The sequence below is a fragment of the Lissotriton helveticus genome, chromosome 5_1 (assembly GCF_964261635.1).
Source record: "Lissotriton helveticus chromosome 5_1, aLisHel1.1, whole genome shotgun sequence".
NCBI lineage: Eukaryota > Metazoa > Chordata > Amphibia > Caudata > Salamandridae > Lissotriton > Lissotriton helveticus.
Window position 1 is genome coordinate 351942835 of NC_136065.1, and position 17576 is coordinate 351960410.

Genomic DNA, 17576 nt, shown 5'->3' on the forward strand with positions numbered 1-17576 from the left:
GCTGTTTACAGTCATTAAGAGGTGAAATAGCTCAGCTACTCGAACAGCACGAATCAGACAAATCACGAATATGTCAGCGACATCTACAGTCTCTTTGGCCTGTTTTGTATTACAGATTGAGGAGGGCGTTCTGGTGCTCTGCTCCAAAGCGACCCCCACCCCTTTCAAGACACTCTGCCACTTCCTGGATATTTATGCAACAGCAGCGTGTTTCACTTACACAACTGGTCAACGCCCATTATGGAACCATTCGGGACAAAAGGCCCGAGTATACCAGTACTGCAGCCCAATTGGTCAAAGAAACATACATAGTTATGAGGAAGGTGGAGCTTGCACTATTATACCCCGCATCCACGGCGTTGCTGTGAACAGTACTCTTTAAAGATAACCGGACAGACGGCAGAGAACAGAAAAATGAGCGCAGTGGATCTGGCACGAGTGGGGGCAAACCTAGTGAAAAACGCGGTCACTGCAGAGGTGAGGCTATTCGGGTAATTGTGAGAATGCGTGGTGGCTATCGAAACAATATCACAAGAACCCGATGTTTCTGTTTTGGGAGCTAGTACGCGCACGGCAGGAATACATCGAAGGTGCGGCTTGTTGGCTAATGGCTTTTCAATGTAGGGAATCCGCCAATTGGAGACGGAGCAAGGTGCTGTTAGTCTTCTATTGGACGGCGACGGATTTAGCTACACCCAAGATGGCCACCGCCACTTGTGAGTTATATAATGCTGCCTCCTGAAAAAAAAAAAAAACTTCCAGGGCAAAGGGGAATAACCACAGTTTATGTGCGGAGAAGATCGGGTTGACGGGTTCCCCCCTCTTCTCTGATATATGTTTGTTTTGAGCAAGGCGAACGGTCTGTGCAAGAGTATTAACTTCTGTGACAGCAGCGATTTGCAGTAATTGTTTTGACAGGTCACATGCCTAAAACGTGCGGAGAGTTTTAGCAAATAAATTGTGTATGTACAAAGGTGGCGGTCAGAATGAACCGAGGTCAGACAATCGGCAAAGCAATGCTTGTTGCGCAGCTGGTAGCGGTTCACTATACTGCGCCAAACGTTTAAAATGTCTGTAAGCTGAAAACAAGAATTTTTTCTTACTGTGTCTTTTTATATAACGTTTAATGTATATAACTTTTCATATATTAAGTTAAATGTTAGACTTTCTACCCTTATATTTGCCCTCATGCTCCTCTGTTATGGTGCACCATGCTATACAATCCCACTCGAAAGACATCCACAGACTTCAAGGTATCCATCAGGGCATTTAAGTGGGCCGGGTTTTTTACAGGGTCCTCGAAACGGGTCTCTGTTGTGTGCCCTGGCACTGGCGGGACTGCACTGACAGCAGGCACGTCGATGTGCGCTGCTCACACTGCTCATCTCACACTAGTCCAGAAGTTACGCAATGACATCATGCCAGATGAGTTGTATGGGAATTGAAATCCTTGAAAGATAGTCCTTTTCTTTCGATTTCCCTTCTCTTTGTGAAAAGCAGGAGCAGCAACGTCGTCGTGGTGTCACCAGGGCTATAAGTGGAATCTTTTTCATTATTTACAACAAGCCATAGTTACTGCTTATTTATATTATACAATCATCAACTATTGACAAAGCCAATAGTCCTGACTTGTTGTAGGTATATTACTTGTTGTATTATATAGCTAGAAGCAATGACAGAAACAGGAAAATACAAGTCGGACGGCACACTATTGTAAGCACAGATATTTACCATACGTGTTTTTAAGCCATGCCCTTAATTACATCGACTACGCCACTTTTAGAGACCCTTTCCCCCCCCCCCCAATTTTATCATTCCACTTAAAGCCCTGGTATGCACCACTAAGCAGTGAGACATTCACAGAGCACTCACTGTGTACCGCCATCTGAACTTCAGTATGCACTTGTGTCAATATTGAGATCCATAGACCTCTCAAATACCCCCCCTCCCCTGCGACCTCTTGTGTGCCTCAGTCTAACTGTTGATACACCCACTGTATCTGTATCTGGTCTGACTTGTGCACTTAAGTCCGTTCTGAAATGTCATACATAGCTCCTTTAATCAGGGGTGGCTCCTCCAATAGGGTTGAGGACCATCGCCCACTGCTTTCTCGCATAGAGAGAAGTAGAAACATAAAATGGTAATAACGTTCCATTATTGCCATTTAAGTTTGGTTGTGGGTGAGCGGGGCTGCTCTGCAGCAGGGCTGGGGAGGAGTGGTGTGCCTGCCCACACCCGAGTGCGCAAAGACTGTTTGGTCGGCCCCCTGGGACCGCCCAATCAGTAATGTACACTCTGCCCTTCTCCATGCAGCCTACATGGCCTCCCCATAAGCCATTGGCTGGGCAGCGTCCCGACCAATCACAGCGCTGACTGCCTTCAATCCACCTCGCTCAAAGTACTAAAACAGCCACTAAACCCGCGCGATGCATCAGATCTGTAGTGTCCAATTGTATCTCAGATAGGTCATCAAAAGCTTTCTCATAATGCATCACTTTCTTACCTGGTCATCTACCCCATCCCTACTACTGAAACACCTACAGAAAGTGCTTAATATGTATAAGAATAAGTGCTGGTGTCCAAAGCTTTGCTCAGAAGCCCGCAGCGGGTACAATTAAATGTCAGCACACCCAATATCAAGGCTGTGTAGTTCTAGATCCACCTCGTTCTGCTTTAATCCATTATTAGACACTCTCTGCCCATCTCACTCTTGCAGGTTCCTTCCTGCTTTCTCCTTCATAACAGGTTTTCCTTCTTTCTGCTATCTCTATTTTTTCCATTTCTTGCTCTTGGTAAATTTCTGATGCTGAACTATAAGTGCTGGTCCAGAAAAATGAGTGCTGGTAGCCCCCACCTGCTCAAATTAAGCAATGCCTACAGAACTTTAACAGTCATACTGGTCTGACTTGTACCACTGTATCAGTCCAAAGATGTCACCACTGTCTATGTGCCCCTCTCTCTTCACTTGCATTACGCAAAAGATCAAATGAAACTCTACCAATGAATCCAGACCTAGATTATTAAATGATGTATCTGCATTAAGGCATTCATAAAACTATTCAAAAGCACCTTTGTCTAAATCAGGGATCTCCAATTTTTTCTGTAGTGAGAGCTACTTCTGATCAGTGAAAATCGTCGTGAGCCACTGATGCCTAAACAAGTTGTGCATTGTTACCAGACACCCCCAGATTAATTTACTTTAAGCCTAATGTCCTTAGAGCCAGATACTATGGTTTGAACAAAATATTTTGACTAGGGTCACTATGACAGGGCTGCCATTTGTGTCCGTGAGAGCGTGGTCTTTTGAAATCTATCAGCATGTGTAAGTCTGAATGGGATATACTTGCACGGTTCACTGAGAGCCTGTGTTGTATGTATTTGCAACACAGGACATACCTTTCACCATATGTGGTACAGTTACATGTATGGTGCAAACATGCAATCATTATATATAAATGGGAAAAATACAAAGTGCAGAAAAATGTTCTGCAAAAATGTACGTAATATGGAAAAATTTTCTGCATTTTTGTCACAAACGATTTACTAACTGGATTTTAAAAAAGAAAAAGAAATCAAGTTCTATTTTCCCCTGCGATTAGAGCCGGATTTGGGTATAGGGATGATGGTGAATTTTTCCTTGGGTTGCTACTTTGTGAGCATAAATTGCAACAACAGGAACAATGCTTCTGGGTGTTGTGGGAACACCTTGTAGTAAAATGTAGCATTTGATCCAATTTTTGTCAAATGTAGGAGGAATTCAAAATTTCCAACCTACAAACCGAGTGTCAGCCTTGAGTGCTTAACCCGTTCCGTGCTCCCGTCGGCCGTTCCCTCCTTGGTGCTGCCAACGGCCGTCGCAGCCCCACCCACTCTTTAGAACGCCCGCACCTCGGCAGAATTGCCGCCGCTTTTAAGGCATTAATGTAGTGGACGGGTATTACAGAAATTTTTCCAGGACTGCTTTTGTTTTCCTCGCTGGTTGTACTACTGTTTAAGCACCGCTTGCCGGTTTCGTAAACCTATAGATAAAAGGCGGTATCATTTGCAATGCAATAGCTCTCGTATTGCGAGAGTTTGAGCTATTGGCAGTGTAAATGATGCTGCCTTTTATTTATATGTTTACGAAACCGGCAAGCGGTGCTTAAACTCCGCTTGCAGGTTTTGTAAAAACATAAATAAAAGGCATTGTCATTTACAATGCCAATAGCTCAAAGTCTCGCAAATGCGAGATCGTTGTTTCACCCGCGCTTTAGCTTTCAACATCTTTAGCTTAAGCGCGGGTAACGCACTATCTTTAAAAGTAAAAAAAAAAAAAAAGAAAAACCTGCACTTCTTTTTTTCTATTTGTTTACTTTTAAAGCAATCACGGCACCCACGCTTTATGAGATGTTCAAAGCTAAACAACAGTTTGGCAAACAAATAAGAAAAGCCCAGGCAACATCATTCTTGCTAAGGCATGCCGCGCTGGATAAATAAATAATAAAAATCATTTTAAGAAAATTGTGCTCGGAGGCTGTAATTAAAGCCTACCGAGTAACAACACATGTAACAGGGGGTGTCCTCATGAGAGGTTGCAAGAAGAGAAAAGGTGGTTCTAAGGAGGGACTACTAAGCTTACTCACCAATGAAAAGCCACCATTTATAAAGGAAAGGGACAGGAGCCAATTAAAAAGATGGGTGGAAAGTGGGTGGGGCTTCATGCCCTTATCCAGAATACAGCACGTCTCGAAGAGACTGCGCAAGCCCGGCCTATGCGAGACCGGCACATTCTTGATGTATTCATTAATGTGACCTACCATGGAAGCCTACAGCATGGATGTCTTAACTGGCCATTGCGACGTCTGTTGATGGCAAAACTCTGAACGGACCCTTTATAGTGAATTAAATTGATGGTCACCATTCCCTCAAATCAGTTCCAGTGATCCTAAAATGAATCCCATGGCTCTGATAGTCAGCTAAACCACGCCCTAGCATCACCCTCAATTTTTCTTATGTCTCTTCTTTGGCATATTCTTACCTTAGCTGTCGCCAGTCTATGGTTTAGAAAAAATCCTAATAAAAATACGAACATAGATACATACATACATGAATGGTTTTTTGGCCAGGCCTCTTCAGCCATTTGTCTGTCATTCACATTTTGCCTCTCCCCACTGCAGCATCAAGCCTATGGCAGTGGGTCAGTCCACTTCATCCATTGGTTTCTGTGAGCAATATAATTGTGCCTAATCACATGTACACAGCCGCCTGAAAAGGAGTGCACTGTTGGCTTATTTTTCTTAGCTGACCTACACCTGCCATCATTGTATGGCAATATTATTATTTTATACTTCTCATTTCTTTTGCATATGCGTGCGGTAAAAAAATTAGAAATCATGAAATACTCCTCCAGACCAGAGCTGTTGGCTTTGCCGATGTTTGTTTACACAATGACCAGAAGATCGGTAATATTTATTTTTAAAAATGGTGCCCATATCAATCTGTAGGGATGCACACACCATCGTGCATCCCTAAAATATACCAACATATATGTACCTTTATTTATTTATTTTACTTTTTTTGCTTAGTTGCTTTGCCAAAAAGCCCTAATGGCACAACCTAGTTGCTTTGCCAAGTCTTGTTTCCTATCCTGCTTGTATCCCAGTGCCCAAAACATTACTGAAGCTGTTTCTACATAATATACTTACCCTACTAGTTTAGGGAGGGCTGCCTTTGTCTGTAAATCCCACCTTGCTCTGGTGGGCTGTTTAACAGGATACATAAACTACCCATACTGTATGTTATATTGTAAAAAGTACAATAAATGCAGTGGCAAAAATTAATACCGCTGCCACAATAGAGTTTCACGTTTGTACTACTGTGCAATATTTGAGCCAGGGCAAAAACTGGATGACACAGAGAAGTTAGCCTCATTAGGAAGAGTTTGTTTTAAGGGCATGAACTTGTCTTGCACAATCTGTCTGTGCCTTTGTGCACCACATGCCAGACTGACCTCTTCAAATCACTACATATAAGTTTGTCCCAAAACCTCCACCGATTCGCGGCATGCTCTGAGCTTTAGTTAGCAACAGGTCAGACTCGACATACTCATTGCAAGAATGAGTGTGTCAAGTGTGACTGTGCAAGCTCAGCTTTGGCTTTCAGTAGAATCCGGTATTATAGGGCTGTAGCAGATTATATTGTAATCGTGTGTGTGTGTGTGTATGTGTGTGTGTATACGTATGTGTATGTATGTATGTATGTATATATATATATATATATATATATATATATATATTCAATGAAAAAACCATAGGTTTGAGACCATAAATAGTTAGGTGAATATTTTAATCATACAAAAGCAATGAAATTCCCATATATAGTTAGTTGCACTAACTATATATTTCACGCACCCGCAATCCACTGCTGATGATGTCACATATTACATCATTCATGACATGGTCAGTGACATCACTGATGACATCTCAAATGACATCACTGATGACATCACTGATGACATCTCAAATGACATCACTGATGACATCACTGATCACATCTCATTTGACATCATTGATCACATCACTGATGACATCATTCATGTGCTAATACGATGAACCTCTTCAGACTCTAATATAACCTTAGATACACTCAGTGTATACAGACACTCACACACTGTCACTCATCCATGGAGTTACTCACACACCTAGTCAGTCATGCAAAGAATCAATCTCACCTCCATTTCCTCAACTATACAGTTATACACACCTTACTTATTCAAACATATACTAACACATATTTACTCTCTTATACAATCCCTGATACAAGTTCACAATGATCCATACAGCCACTCACACATTCACTGGCTCTCATGCACAGTTATTTATATATGCCAACTCTCACATGTACTGTGTTTTACATATGTACTTACTATGACATGTAGCATTGAGATATCCATTCACTCATCAATACACTCATGCACACAGTCAACCGCCCATGTAGCTGTTTCCACATGCACTCTTGAACCCATACACCAAGTGAATCAACTGCTCACACATCTATGCACAGAGTCACACACCTCCCAGCCACCCCCACACACACTCAATCTCCCATACAAATACTTGGGCAACCAATCAATAACCCATATAGCCTCTTGTATAGCTAATGATCAACACATGCAGCAGTTTACACCACAACAGACATACTGATGCACACATTCAGACAGTTTAGTCACTAACCCATGCATTTAGTACGACACATTTATTCACTCACTCATACAGTCAGTCACGCACCTACTAAATCCTTCATCCAGACACTTATACATCCACTCATTCTTCAATATGTAAAACATGTTTAAACTTTACAGAAACACAGTCACTGGATGATGTCATCAGCGATGTCATCAGTGATGTCACTGACCATGTCATGAATGATGTAATATGTGACATCATCAGCAGTGGATTGCGGGTGCGTGAAATATATAGTTAGTGCAACTAACTATATATGGGAATTTCATTGGTTTTGTATGATTAAAATATTCACCTAACTATATATGGTCTCAAACCTATGGTTTTTTCATTGAATTTTCAAGGTTTTGTAAATGCAAATACCTAACTATATATGGTCTCAAACCGATATTTTTTCTGTGAATATATATATATATATATATATATGTATATATATATATATAAAATTTCTATGGCAAAATGAAACCCCTCATTTTGTTCCTTTTCAAAATAAATGTATTAAGTGTTAACACTTTATTCCAATCAAGATGACTTCAGGTGTGCCATACTTTTGTCATAAGTAAGACTGTTAGCGCTCTAGTTGTTCTTTAGAACACTCTGGGACATTCTGTCATTGGGCTATAGTTGGGCTACATCTGGCTGATATTTGGGCTACATTTGTTTTTTTTTGTCTCTGGTGGCCATCTTTGGGCTACATTGGGCTACATTTGGGCTACATTTGGGCTACATTTGGGCTCTTTTGTCTCTGGTGGCCATCTTGGGAGACTGCATATCAGAATTTGTTTAATGAAATATGAGGATTTGAGAAGTCACTCAAAATGTGCCCTAATTTTTCTTTCTTCAGCACTAATCATCATTTCTATGGCAAAATGAACCCCCTCATTTTGTTCCTTTGCAAATTAAATGTTTTAAGTGTTAACACTTTATTCCAATCAAGATGACTTCAGGTGTGCCATACTTTTGTCATAAGTAAGACTGTTAGCGCTCTAGTTGTTCTTTAGAACACTCTGGGACATTCTGTCATTGGGCTATAGTTGGGCTACATCTGGCTGATATATGGGCTACATTTGTTTTTTTTGTCTCTGGTGGCCATCTTTGGGCTACATTGGGCTACATTTGGGCTCTAACATATATATAGCCCAATGTAGCCCAATATATATTTTTTCAAAGTTAATTTTCGTAAAAACCACTGTAGCACATATCTTGAGACATAGCAAAGGCACATCGGGCTACCAGTCCCTACAATTTTGCCAAGTTTGGTGAAAATCCATTCAGCCGTTCGGGCTAAAAGTGAGGCCAACCGCCCTATGGAAATTAACATGGGGAAAACACGTTTTGGGACCCCCCTTTTTTCTCGGCCCCCGCTTGACGAATCCCCCCCAAACTTTCAGAGAAGGACCGGAGAGTAAATGTGCCACTTTCAGAAATATTTCAGCCAATTCCGTCCATCAACGCCAAAGTTATTCAACATAGAATTTTGAAAAATCCCATAGGAAAAAATCCTAACTATATATACCTACTGGCGACCACCATTAGGTAATATATAATTCATAAAGGGGGTGGTGATGGACAGAGTATCTGAATTAAGCAGAACACTCCTACCCAGTCAAAAGATCAGGGCTTGATCCATCACCGTTTTTTAGCTCACTGCACCATCCCAGCTCAGAACCTGGCCACATGCAACTTAGTCTGACCCTGGCCCAGTGCATCATGGGAACAGGGCAGACCAAACTACCAAGCCAATTCTTTACTGGAAAGGAAACAAGCTTCCGGGGACCGGTTTCTGGCATTAATGCCGTCTTCGGCCCGGTTTGCTTGAATCCTGATGGTGCAGTGAGCAAGGGACACACATCTGAGCATACCCTTCCACACTTGTGGTGGCCAAAACGATTCATAAAGGGGGTGGTGATGGACAGAGTATCTGAATTAAGCAGAACACTCCTACCCAGTCAAAAGATCAGGGCTTGATCCATCACCGTTTTTTAGCTCACTGCACCATCCCAGCTCTGAACCTGGCTACATGCAAATTAGTCTGACCCTGGCCCAGTGCATCATGGGAACAGGGCAGACCAAACTACCAAGCCAATTCTTTACTGGAAAGGAAACAAGCTTCCGGGGACCGGTTTCTGGCATTACAGCCGTCTTCGGCCCGGTTTGCTTGAATCCTGATGGTGCAGTGAGCAAGGGACTCACATCTGAGCATACCCTTCCACACTTGTGGTGGCCAAAACGATTCATAAAGGGGGTGGTGATGGACAGAGTATCTGAATTAAGCAGAACACTCCTACCCAGTCAAAAGATCAGGGCTTGATCCATCACCGTTTTTTAGCTCACTGCACCATCCCAGCTCAGAACCTGGCTACATGCAAATTAGTCTGACCCTGGCCCAGTGCATCATGGGAACAGGGCAGACCAAACTACCAAGCCAATTCTTTACTGGAAAGGAAACAAGCTTCCGGGGACCGGTTTCTGGCATTACAGCCGTCTTCGGCCCGGTTTGCTTGAATCCTGATGGTGCAGTGAGCAAGGGACACACATCTGAGCATACCCTTCCACACTTGTGGTGGCCAAAACGATTCATAAAGGGGGTGGTGATGGACAGAGTATCTGAATTAAGCAGAACACTCCTACCCAGTCAAAAGATCAGGGCTTGATCCATCACCGTTTTTTAGCTCACTGCACCATCCCAGCTCAGAACCTGGCTACATGCAAATTAGTCTGACCCTGGCCCAGTGCATCATGGGAACAGGGCAGACCAAACTACCAAGCCAATTCTTTACTGGAAAGGAAACAAGCTTCCGGGGACCGGTTTCTGGCATTAATGCCGTCTTCGGCCCGGTTTGCTTGAATCCTGATGGTGCAGTGAGCAAGGGACACACATCTGAGCATACCCTTCCACACTTGTGGTGGCCAAAACGATTCATAAAGGGGGTGGTGATGGACAGAGTATCTGAATTAAGCAGAACACTCCTACCCAGTCAAAAGATCAGGGCTTGATCCATCACCGTTTTTTAGCTCACTGCACCATCCCAGCTCTGAACCTGGCTACATGCAAATTAGTCTGACCCTGGCCCAGTGCATCATGGGAACAGGGCAGACCAAACTACCAAGCCAATTCTTTACTGGAAAGGAAACAAGCTTCCGGGGACCGGTTTCTGGCATTACAGCCGTCTTCGGCCCGGTTTGCTTGAATCCTGATGGTGCAGTGAGCAAGGGACTCACATCTGAGCATACCCTTCCACACTTGTGGTGGCCAAAACGATTCATAAAGGGGGTGGTGATGGACAGAGTATCTGAATTAAGCAGAACACTCCTACCCAGTCAAAAGATCAGGGCTTGATCCATCACCGTTTTTTAGCTCACTGCACCATCCCAGCTCAGAACCTGGCTACATGCAAATTAGTCTGACCCTGGCCCAGTGCATCATGGGAACAGGGCAGACCAAACTACCAAGCCAATTCTTTACTGGAAAGGAAACAAGCTTCCGGGGACCGGTTTCTGGCATTACAGCCGTCTTCGGCCCGGTTTGCTTGAATCCTGATGGTGCAGTGAGCAAGGGACACACATCTGAGCATACCCTTCCACACTTGTGGTGGCCAAAACGATTCATAAAGGGGGTGGTGATGGACAGAGTATCTGAATTAAGCAGAACACTCCTACCCAGTCAAAAGATCAGGGCTTGATCCATCACCGTTTTTTAGCTCACTGCACCATCCCAGCTCAGAACCTGGCTACATGCAAATTAGTCTGACCCTGGCCCAGTGCATCATGGGAACAGGGCAGACCAAACTACCAAGCCAATTCTTTACTGGAAAGGAAACAAGCTTCCGGGGACCGGTTTCTGGCATTACAGCCGTCTTCGGCCCGGTTTGCTTGAATCCTGATGGTGCAGTGAGCAAGGGACTCACATCTGAGCATACCCTTCCACACTTGTGGTGGCCAAAACGATTCATAAAGGGGGTGGTGATGGACAGAGTATCTGAATTAAGCAGAACACTCCTACCCAGTCAAAAGATCAGGGCTTGATCCATCACCATTTTTTAGCTCACTGCACCATCCCAGCTCAGAACCTGGCTACATGCAAATTAGTCTGACCCTGGCCCAGTGCATCATGGGAACAGGGCAGACCAAACTACCAAGCCAATTCTTTACTGGAAAGGAAACAAGCTTCCGGGGACCGGTTTCTGGCATTACAGCCATCTTCGGCCCGGTTTGCTTGAATCCTGATGGTGCAGTGAGCAAGGGACTCATATCTGAGCATACCCTTCCACACTTGTGGTGGCCAAAACGATTCATAAAGGGGGTGGTGATGGACAGAGTATCTGAATTAAGCAGAACACTCCTACCCAGTCAAAAGATCAGGGCTTGATCCATCACCGTTTTTTAGCTCACTGCACCATCCCAGCTCAGAACCTGGCTACATGCAAATTAGTCTGACCCTGACCCAGTGCATCATGGGAACAGGGCAGACCAAACTACCAAGCCAATTCTTTACTGGAAAGGAAACAAGCTTCCGGGGAACGGTTTCTGGCATTACAGCCGTCTTCGGCCCGGTTTGCTTGAATCCTGATGGTGCAGTGAGCAAGGGACTCACATCTGAGCATACCCTTCCACACTTATGGTGGCCAAAACGATTCATAAAGGGGGTGGTGATGGACAGAGTATCTGAATTAAGCAGAACACTCCTACCCAGTCAAAAGATCAGGGCTTGATCCATCACCGTTTTTTTAGCTCACTGCACCATCCCAGCTCAGAACCTGGCTACATGCAAATTAGTCTGACCCTGGCCCAGTGCATCATGGGAACAGGGCAGACCAAACTACCAAGCCAATTCATTACTGGAAAGGAAACAAGCTTCAGGGGGACCGGTTTCTGGCACCATCAGGATTCAAGCAAGCCGAAGACGGCTGTAATGCCAGAAACCGGTCCCCGGAAGCTTGTTTCCTTTCCAGTGAAGAATTGGCTTGGTAGTTTGGTCTGCCCTGTTCCCACGATGCACTGGGCCAGGGACAGACTAATTTGCATATAGCCAGGTTCTGAACTGGGATGGTGCAGTGAGGTAAAAAACGGTGATGGATCAAGCCCTGATCTGTTGACTGGGTTGGAGTGTTCTGATTAACTCAGATACTCTGTCCATCACCACCCCCTTTTTGTAATTATTTTGGCCACCATGAGTGTGGAAGGGTATGCTCAGACATGAGTCCCTTGCTCATTGCACCATCAGGATTCAAGCAAGCCGGGCCGAAGACGGCTGTAATGCCAGAAACCGGTCCCCGGAAGCTTGTTTCCTTTCCAGTGAAGAATTGGCTTGGTAGTTTGGTCTGCCCTGTTCCCACGATGCACTGGGCCAGGGACAGACTAATTTGCATATAGCCAGGTTCTGAACTGGGATGGTGCAGTGAGCTAAAAAACGGTGATGGATCAAGCCCTGATCTGTTGACTGGGTTGGAGTGTTCTGATTAACTCAGATACTCTGTCCATCACCACCCCCTTTTTGTAATTATTTTGGCCACCATGAGTGTGGAAGGGTATGCTCAGACATGAGTCCCTTGCTCATTGCACCATCAGGATTCAAGCAAGCCGGGCCGAAGACGGCTGTAATGCCAGAAACCGGTCCCCGGAAGCTTGTTTCCTTTCCAGTGAAGAATTGGCTTGGTAGTTTGGTCTGCCCTGTTCCCACGATGCACTGGGCCAGGGACAGACTAATTTGCATATAGCCAGGTTCTGAACTGGGATGGTGCAGTGAGGTAAAAAACGGTGATGGATCAAGCCCTGATCTGTTGACTGGGTTGGAGTGTTCTGATTAACTCAGATACTCTGTCCATCACCACCCCCTTTTTGTAATTATTTTGGCCACCATGAGTGTGGAAGGGTATGCTCAGATATGAGTCCCTTGCTCATTGCACCATCAGGATTCAAGCAAGCCGGGCCGAAGACGGCTGTAATGCCAGAAACCGGTCCCCGGAAGCTTGTTTCCTTTCCAGTGAAGAATTGGCTTGGTAGTTTGGTCTGCCCTGTTCCCACGATGCACTGGGCCAGGGACAGACTAATTTGCATATAGCCAGGTTCTGAACTGGGATGGTGCAGTGAGCTAAAAAACGGGGATGGATCAAGCCCTGATCTGTTGACTGGGTTGGAGTGTTCTGATTAACTCAGATACTCTGTCCATCACCACCCCCTTTTTGTAATTATTTTGGCCACCATGAGTGTGGAAGGGTATGCTCAGACATGAGTCCCTTGCTCATTGCACCATCAGGATTCAAGCAAGCCGGGCCGAAGACGGCTGTAATGCCAGAAACCGGTCCCCGGAAGCTTGTTTCCTTTCCAGTGAAGAATTGGCTTGGTAGTTTGGTCTGCCCTGTTCCCACGATGCACTGGGCCAGGGACAGACTAATTTGCATATAGCCAGGTTCTGAACTGGGATGGTGCAGTGAGCTAAAAAACTGTGATGGATCAAGCCCTGATCTGTTGACTGGGTTGGAGTGTTCTGATTAACTCAGATACTCTGTCCATCACCACCCCCTTTTTGTAATTATTTTGGCCACCATGAGTGTGGAAGGGTATGCTCAGACATGAGTCCCTTGCTCATTGCACCATCAGGATTCAAGCAAGCCGGGCCGAAGACGGCTGTAATGCCAGAAACCGGTCCCCGGAAGCTTGTTTCCTTTCCAGTGAAGAATTGGCTTGGTAGTTTGGTCTGCCCTGTTCCCACGATGCACTGGGCCAGGGACAGACTAATTTGCATATAGCAGGTTCTGAACTGGGATGGTGCAGTGAGCTAAAAAACGGTGATGGATCAAGCCCTGATCTGTTGACTGGGTTGGAGTGTTCTGATTAACTCAGATACTCTGTCTATCACCACCCCCTTTTTGTAATTATTTTGGCCACCATGAGTGTGGAAGGGTATGCTCAGACATGAGTCCCTTGCTCATTGCACCATCAGGATTCAAGCAAGCCGGGCCGAAGACGGCTGTAATGCCAGAAACCGGTCCCCGGAAGCTTGTTTCCTTTCCAGTGAAGAATTGGCTTGGTAGTTTGGTCTGCCCTGTTCCCACGATGCACTGGGCCAGGGACAGACTAATTTGCATATAGCCAGGTTCTGAACTGGGATGGTGCAGTGAGCTAAAAAACGGTGATGGATCAAGCCCTGATCTGTTGACTGGGTTGGAGTGTTCTGATTAACTCAGATACTCTGTCCATCACCACCCCCTTTTTGTAATTATTTTGGCCACCATGAGTGTGGAAGGGTATGCTCAGACATGAGTCCCTTGCTCATTGCACCATCAGGATTCAAGCAAGCCGGGCCGAAGACGGCTGTAATGCCAGAAACCGGTCCCTGGAAGCTTGTTTCCTTTCCAGTGAAGAATTGGCTTGGTAGTTTGGTCTGCCCTGTTCCCACGATGCACTGGGCCAGGGACAGACTAATTTGCATATAGCCAGGTTCTGAACTGGGATGGTGCAGTGAGCTAAAAAACGGTGATGGATCAAGCCCTGATCTGTTGACTGGGTTGGAGTGTTCTGATTAACTCAGATACTCTGTCCATCACCACCCCCTTTTTAGGTCTCGGCAACGAGAACTATTGTCGCTGAGTAAGCTCGCAAGGGAGTACAGAGCGGTGCACGAGCCGACCAGGGTCTGTGGACGCGCACACACAAAGGCAGGCAGGCACACACCAGACACACACAGACACAGACAGACACACGCACGCACGCACATACACACACACACACACACACACACACACACACCCTCCCTCTCTGCCCACTCCCTCTCTGCCGCCCCCCCCACCCCCCTACCCCCACTCACCGGGCTCTTTCCCTCTGCAGCGGGTCAGTCACGGCAGCAGGCAGGCTCCGTGTCTTCTCCGGCGATCTTCAGCTGATGTGCACGCTCACGCTGCGTCTCCTGCGCGCCCACCACGCTGTTTCGCGCCCGTTGATCCTCAGCTTGTGATTACTACTCCTTCTAACCCGGATTCTAAATTACTATTTCTTGGTTCTCTAACTCCACTCTGTTGATTCGTAACAAACTGATATTCAGCACATTTCACAGTCTCGCTTTTGCTTCTCATAAATACAATAAGATTATTTTAAGCAATGTCTACCCTTCTTTTGGTTCTGTGCCTATTATGCTTCGGACTATAGAGTTTTAGAAAGTGTGGTGGAAGATTCCATGATATCAGCGGCGTGCACAGTGCAGAGTAGTGAGTGCAGAGTAGTGAGTGCAGAGTAGTGAGTGCAGAGTAGTGAGTGCAGAGTAGTGAGTGCAGAGTAGTGAGTGCAGAGTAGTGAGTGCAGAGCAGTGAGTGCAGAGCAGTGAGTGCAGAGTGAGTGTGGTGTGCAGAGTGAGTGTGGTGTGCAGAGTGAGTGTGGTGTGCAGAGGAGTGAGTGCAGAGGAGTGAGTGCAGAGGAGTGAGTGCGCAGAGTAGTGAGTGCGCAGAGTAGTGAGTGCGCAGAGTAGTGAGTGCGCAGAGTAGTGAGTGCAGAGTAGTGAGTGCAGAGTAGTGAGTGCAGAGTAGTGAGTGCAGAGTAGTGAGTAGTGTGTGCAGAGTAGTGAGTGCAGAGTAGTGAGTAGTGAGTGCAGAGTAGTGAGTAGTGAGTGCAGTGTAGTGAGTAGTGAGTGCAGAGTAGTGAGTGCAGAGTAGTGAGTGCAGAGTAGTGAGTGCGCAGAGTAGTGAGTGCACAGAGTAGTGAGTGCGCAGAGTAGTGAGTGCAGAGGAGTGAGTGCAGAGTAGTGAGTAGTGAGTGCAGAGTAGTGAGTGCAGAGTAGTGAGTGCAGAGTAGTGAGTGCAGAGTAGTGAGTAGTGAGTGCAGAGTAGTGAGTGCAGAGTAGTGAGTGCAGAGTAGTGAGTGCAGAGTAGTGAGTAGTGAGTGCAGAGTAGTGAGTAGTGAGTGCAGAGTAGTGAGTGCAGAGTAGTGAGTGCAGAGTAGTGAGTGCAGAGTAGTGAGTGCAGAGTAGTGAGTGCAGAGTGCAGAGTAGTGAGTGCAGAGTAGTGAGTAGTGAGTGCAGAGTAGTGAGTGCAGAGTGCAGAGTAGTGAGTGCAGAGTGCAGAGTAGTGAGTGCAGAGTAGTGAGTGCAGAGTAGTGAGTGCAGAGTAGTGAGTGCAGAGTGCACAGTAGTGAGTGCAGAGTGCAGAGTAGTGAGTGCAGAGTAGTGAGTGCAGAGTAGTGAGTGCAGAGTGCAGAGTAGTGAGTGCAGAGTGCAGAGTAGTGACTGCAGAGTAGTGACTGCAGAGTAGTGAGTGCAGAGTAGTGAGTGCAGAGTAGTGAGTGCAGAGTAGTGAGTAGTGAGTGCAGAGTAGTGAGTAGTGAGTGCAGAGTAGTGAGTGCAGAGTAGTGAGTGCAGAGTAGTGAGTAGTGAGTGCAGAGTAGTGAGTGCAGAGTAGTGAGTGCAGAGTAGTGAGTGCAGAGTAGTGAGTGCAGAGTAGTGAGTGCAGAGTAGTGAGTGCAGAGTAGTGAGTGCAGAGTAGTGAGTGCAGAGTAGTGAGTAGTGAGTGCAGAGTAGTGAGTAGTGAGTGCAGAGTAGTGAGTGCAGAGTAGTGATTAGTGAGTGCAGAGTAGTGTGTGCAGAGTAGTGAGTAGTGAGTGCAGAGTAGTGAGTGCAGAGTGCAGAGTAGTGAGTGCAGAGTGCAGAGTAGTGAGTGCAGAGTAGTGAGTGCAGAGTAGTGAGTGCAGAGTAGTGAGTGCAGAGTAGTGAGTGCAGAGTGCACAGTAGTGAGTGCAGAGTGCAGAGTAGTGAGTGCAGAGTAGTGAGTGCAGAGTAGTGAGTGCAGAGTGCAGAGTAGTGAGTGCAGAGTGCAGAGTAGTGAGTGCAGAGTAGTGAGTGCAGAGTAGTGAGTGCAGAGTAGTGAGTGCAGAGTAGTGAGTGCAGAGTGCAGAGTAGTGAGTGCAGAGTAGTGAGTAGTGAGTGCAGAGTAGTGAGTAGTGAGTGCAGAGTAGTGAGTGCAGAGTGCAGAGTAGTGAGTGCAGAGTAGTGAGTAGTGAGTGCAGAGTAGTGAGTAGTGAGTGCAGAGTAGTGAGTGCAGAGTAGTGAGTAGTGAGTGCAGAGTAGTGAGTAGTGAGTGCAGAGTAGTGAGTAGTGAGTGCAGAGTAGTGAGTGCAGAGTAGTGAGTAGTGAGTGCAGAGTAGTGAGTGCAGAGTAGTGAGTGCAGAGTAGTGAGTGCAGAGTAGTGAGTAGTGAGTGCAGAGTAGTGAGTAGTGAGTGCAGAGTAGTGAGTGCAGAGTAGTGAGTAGTGAGTGCAGAGTAGTGAGTAGTGAGTGCAGAGTAGTGAGTGCAGAGTAGTGAGTAGTGAGTGCAGAGTAGTGAGTGCAGAGTAGTGAGTAGTGAGTGCAGAGTAGTGAGTAGTGAGTGCAGAG

General features: G+C 45.9%; 1 protein-coding gene across 1 annotated transcript in view; it reads left to right on the top strand.

Annotated features, from left to right (window-relative positions):
* Positions 1 to 275: 275 nt before the first annotated feature.
* PRXL2B (peroxiredoxin like 2B) overlaps positions 276 to 17576 on the top strand; it is a 62185-nt gene continuing 44884 nt past the window's right edge. The window contains exon 1 of the mRNA XM_078640927.1: positions 276 to 477. Coding sequence (XP_078497053.1) covers positions 415 to 477 — 63 coding nt within the window. The 5' untranslated portion in view covers positions 276 to 414. The remainder of the gene's footprint in view (positions 478 to 17576) is intronic.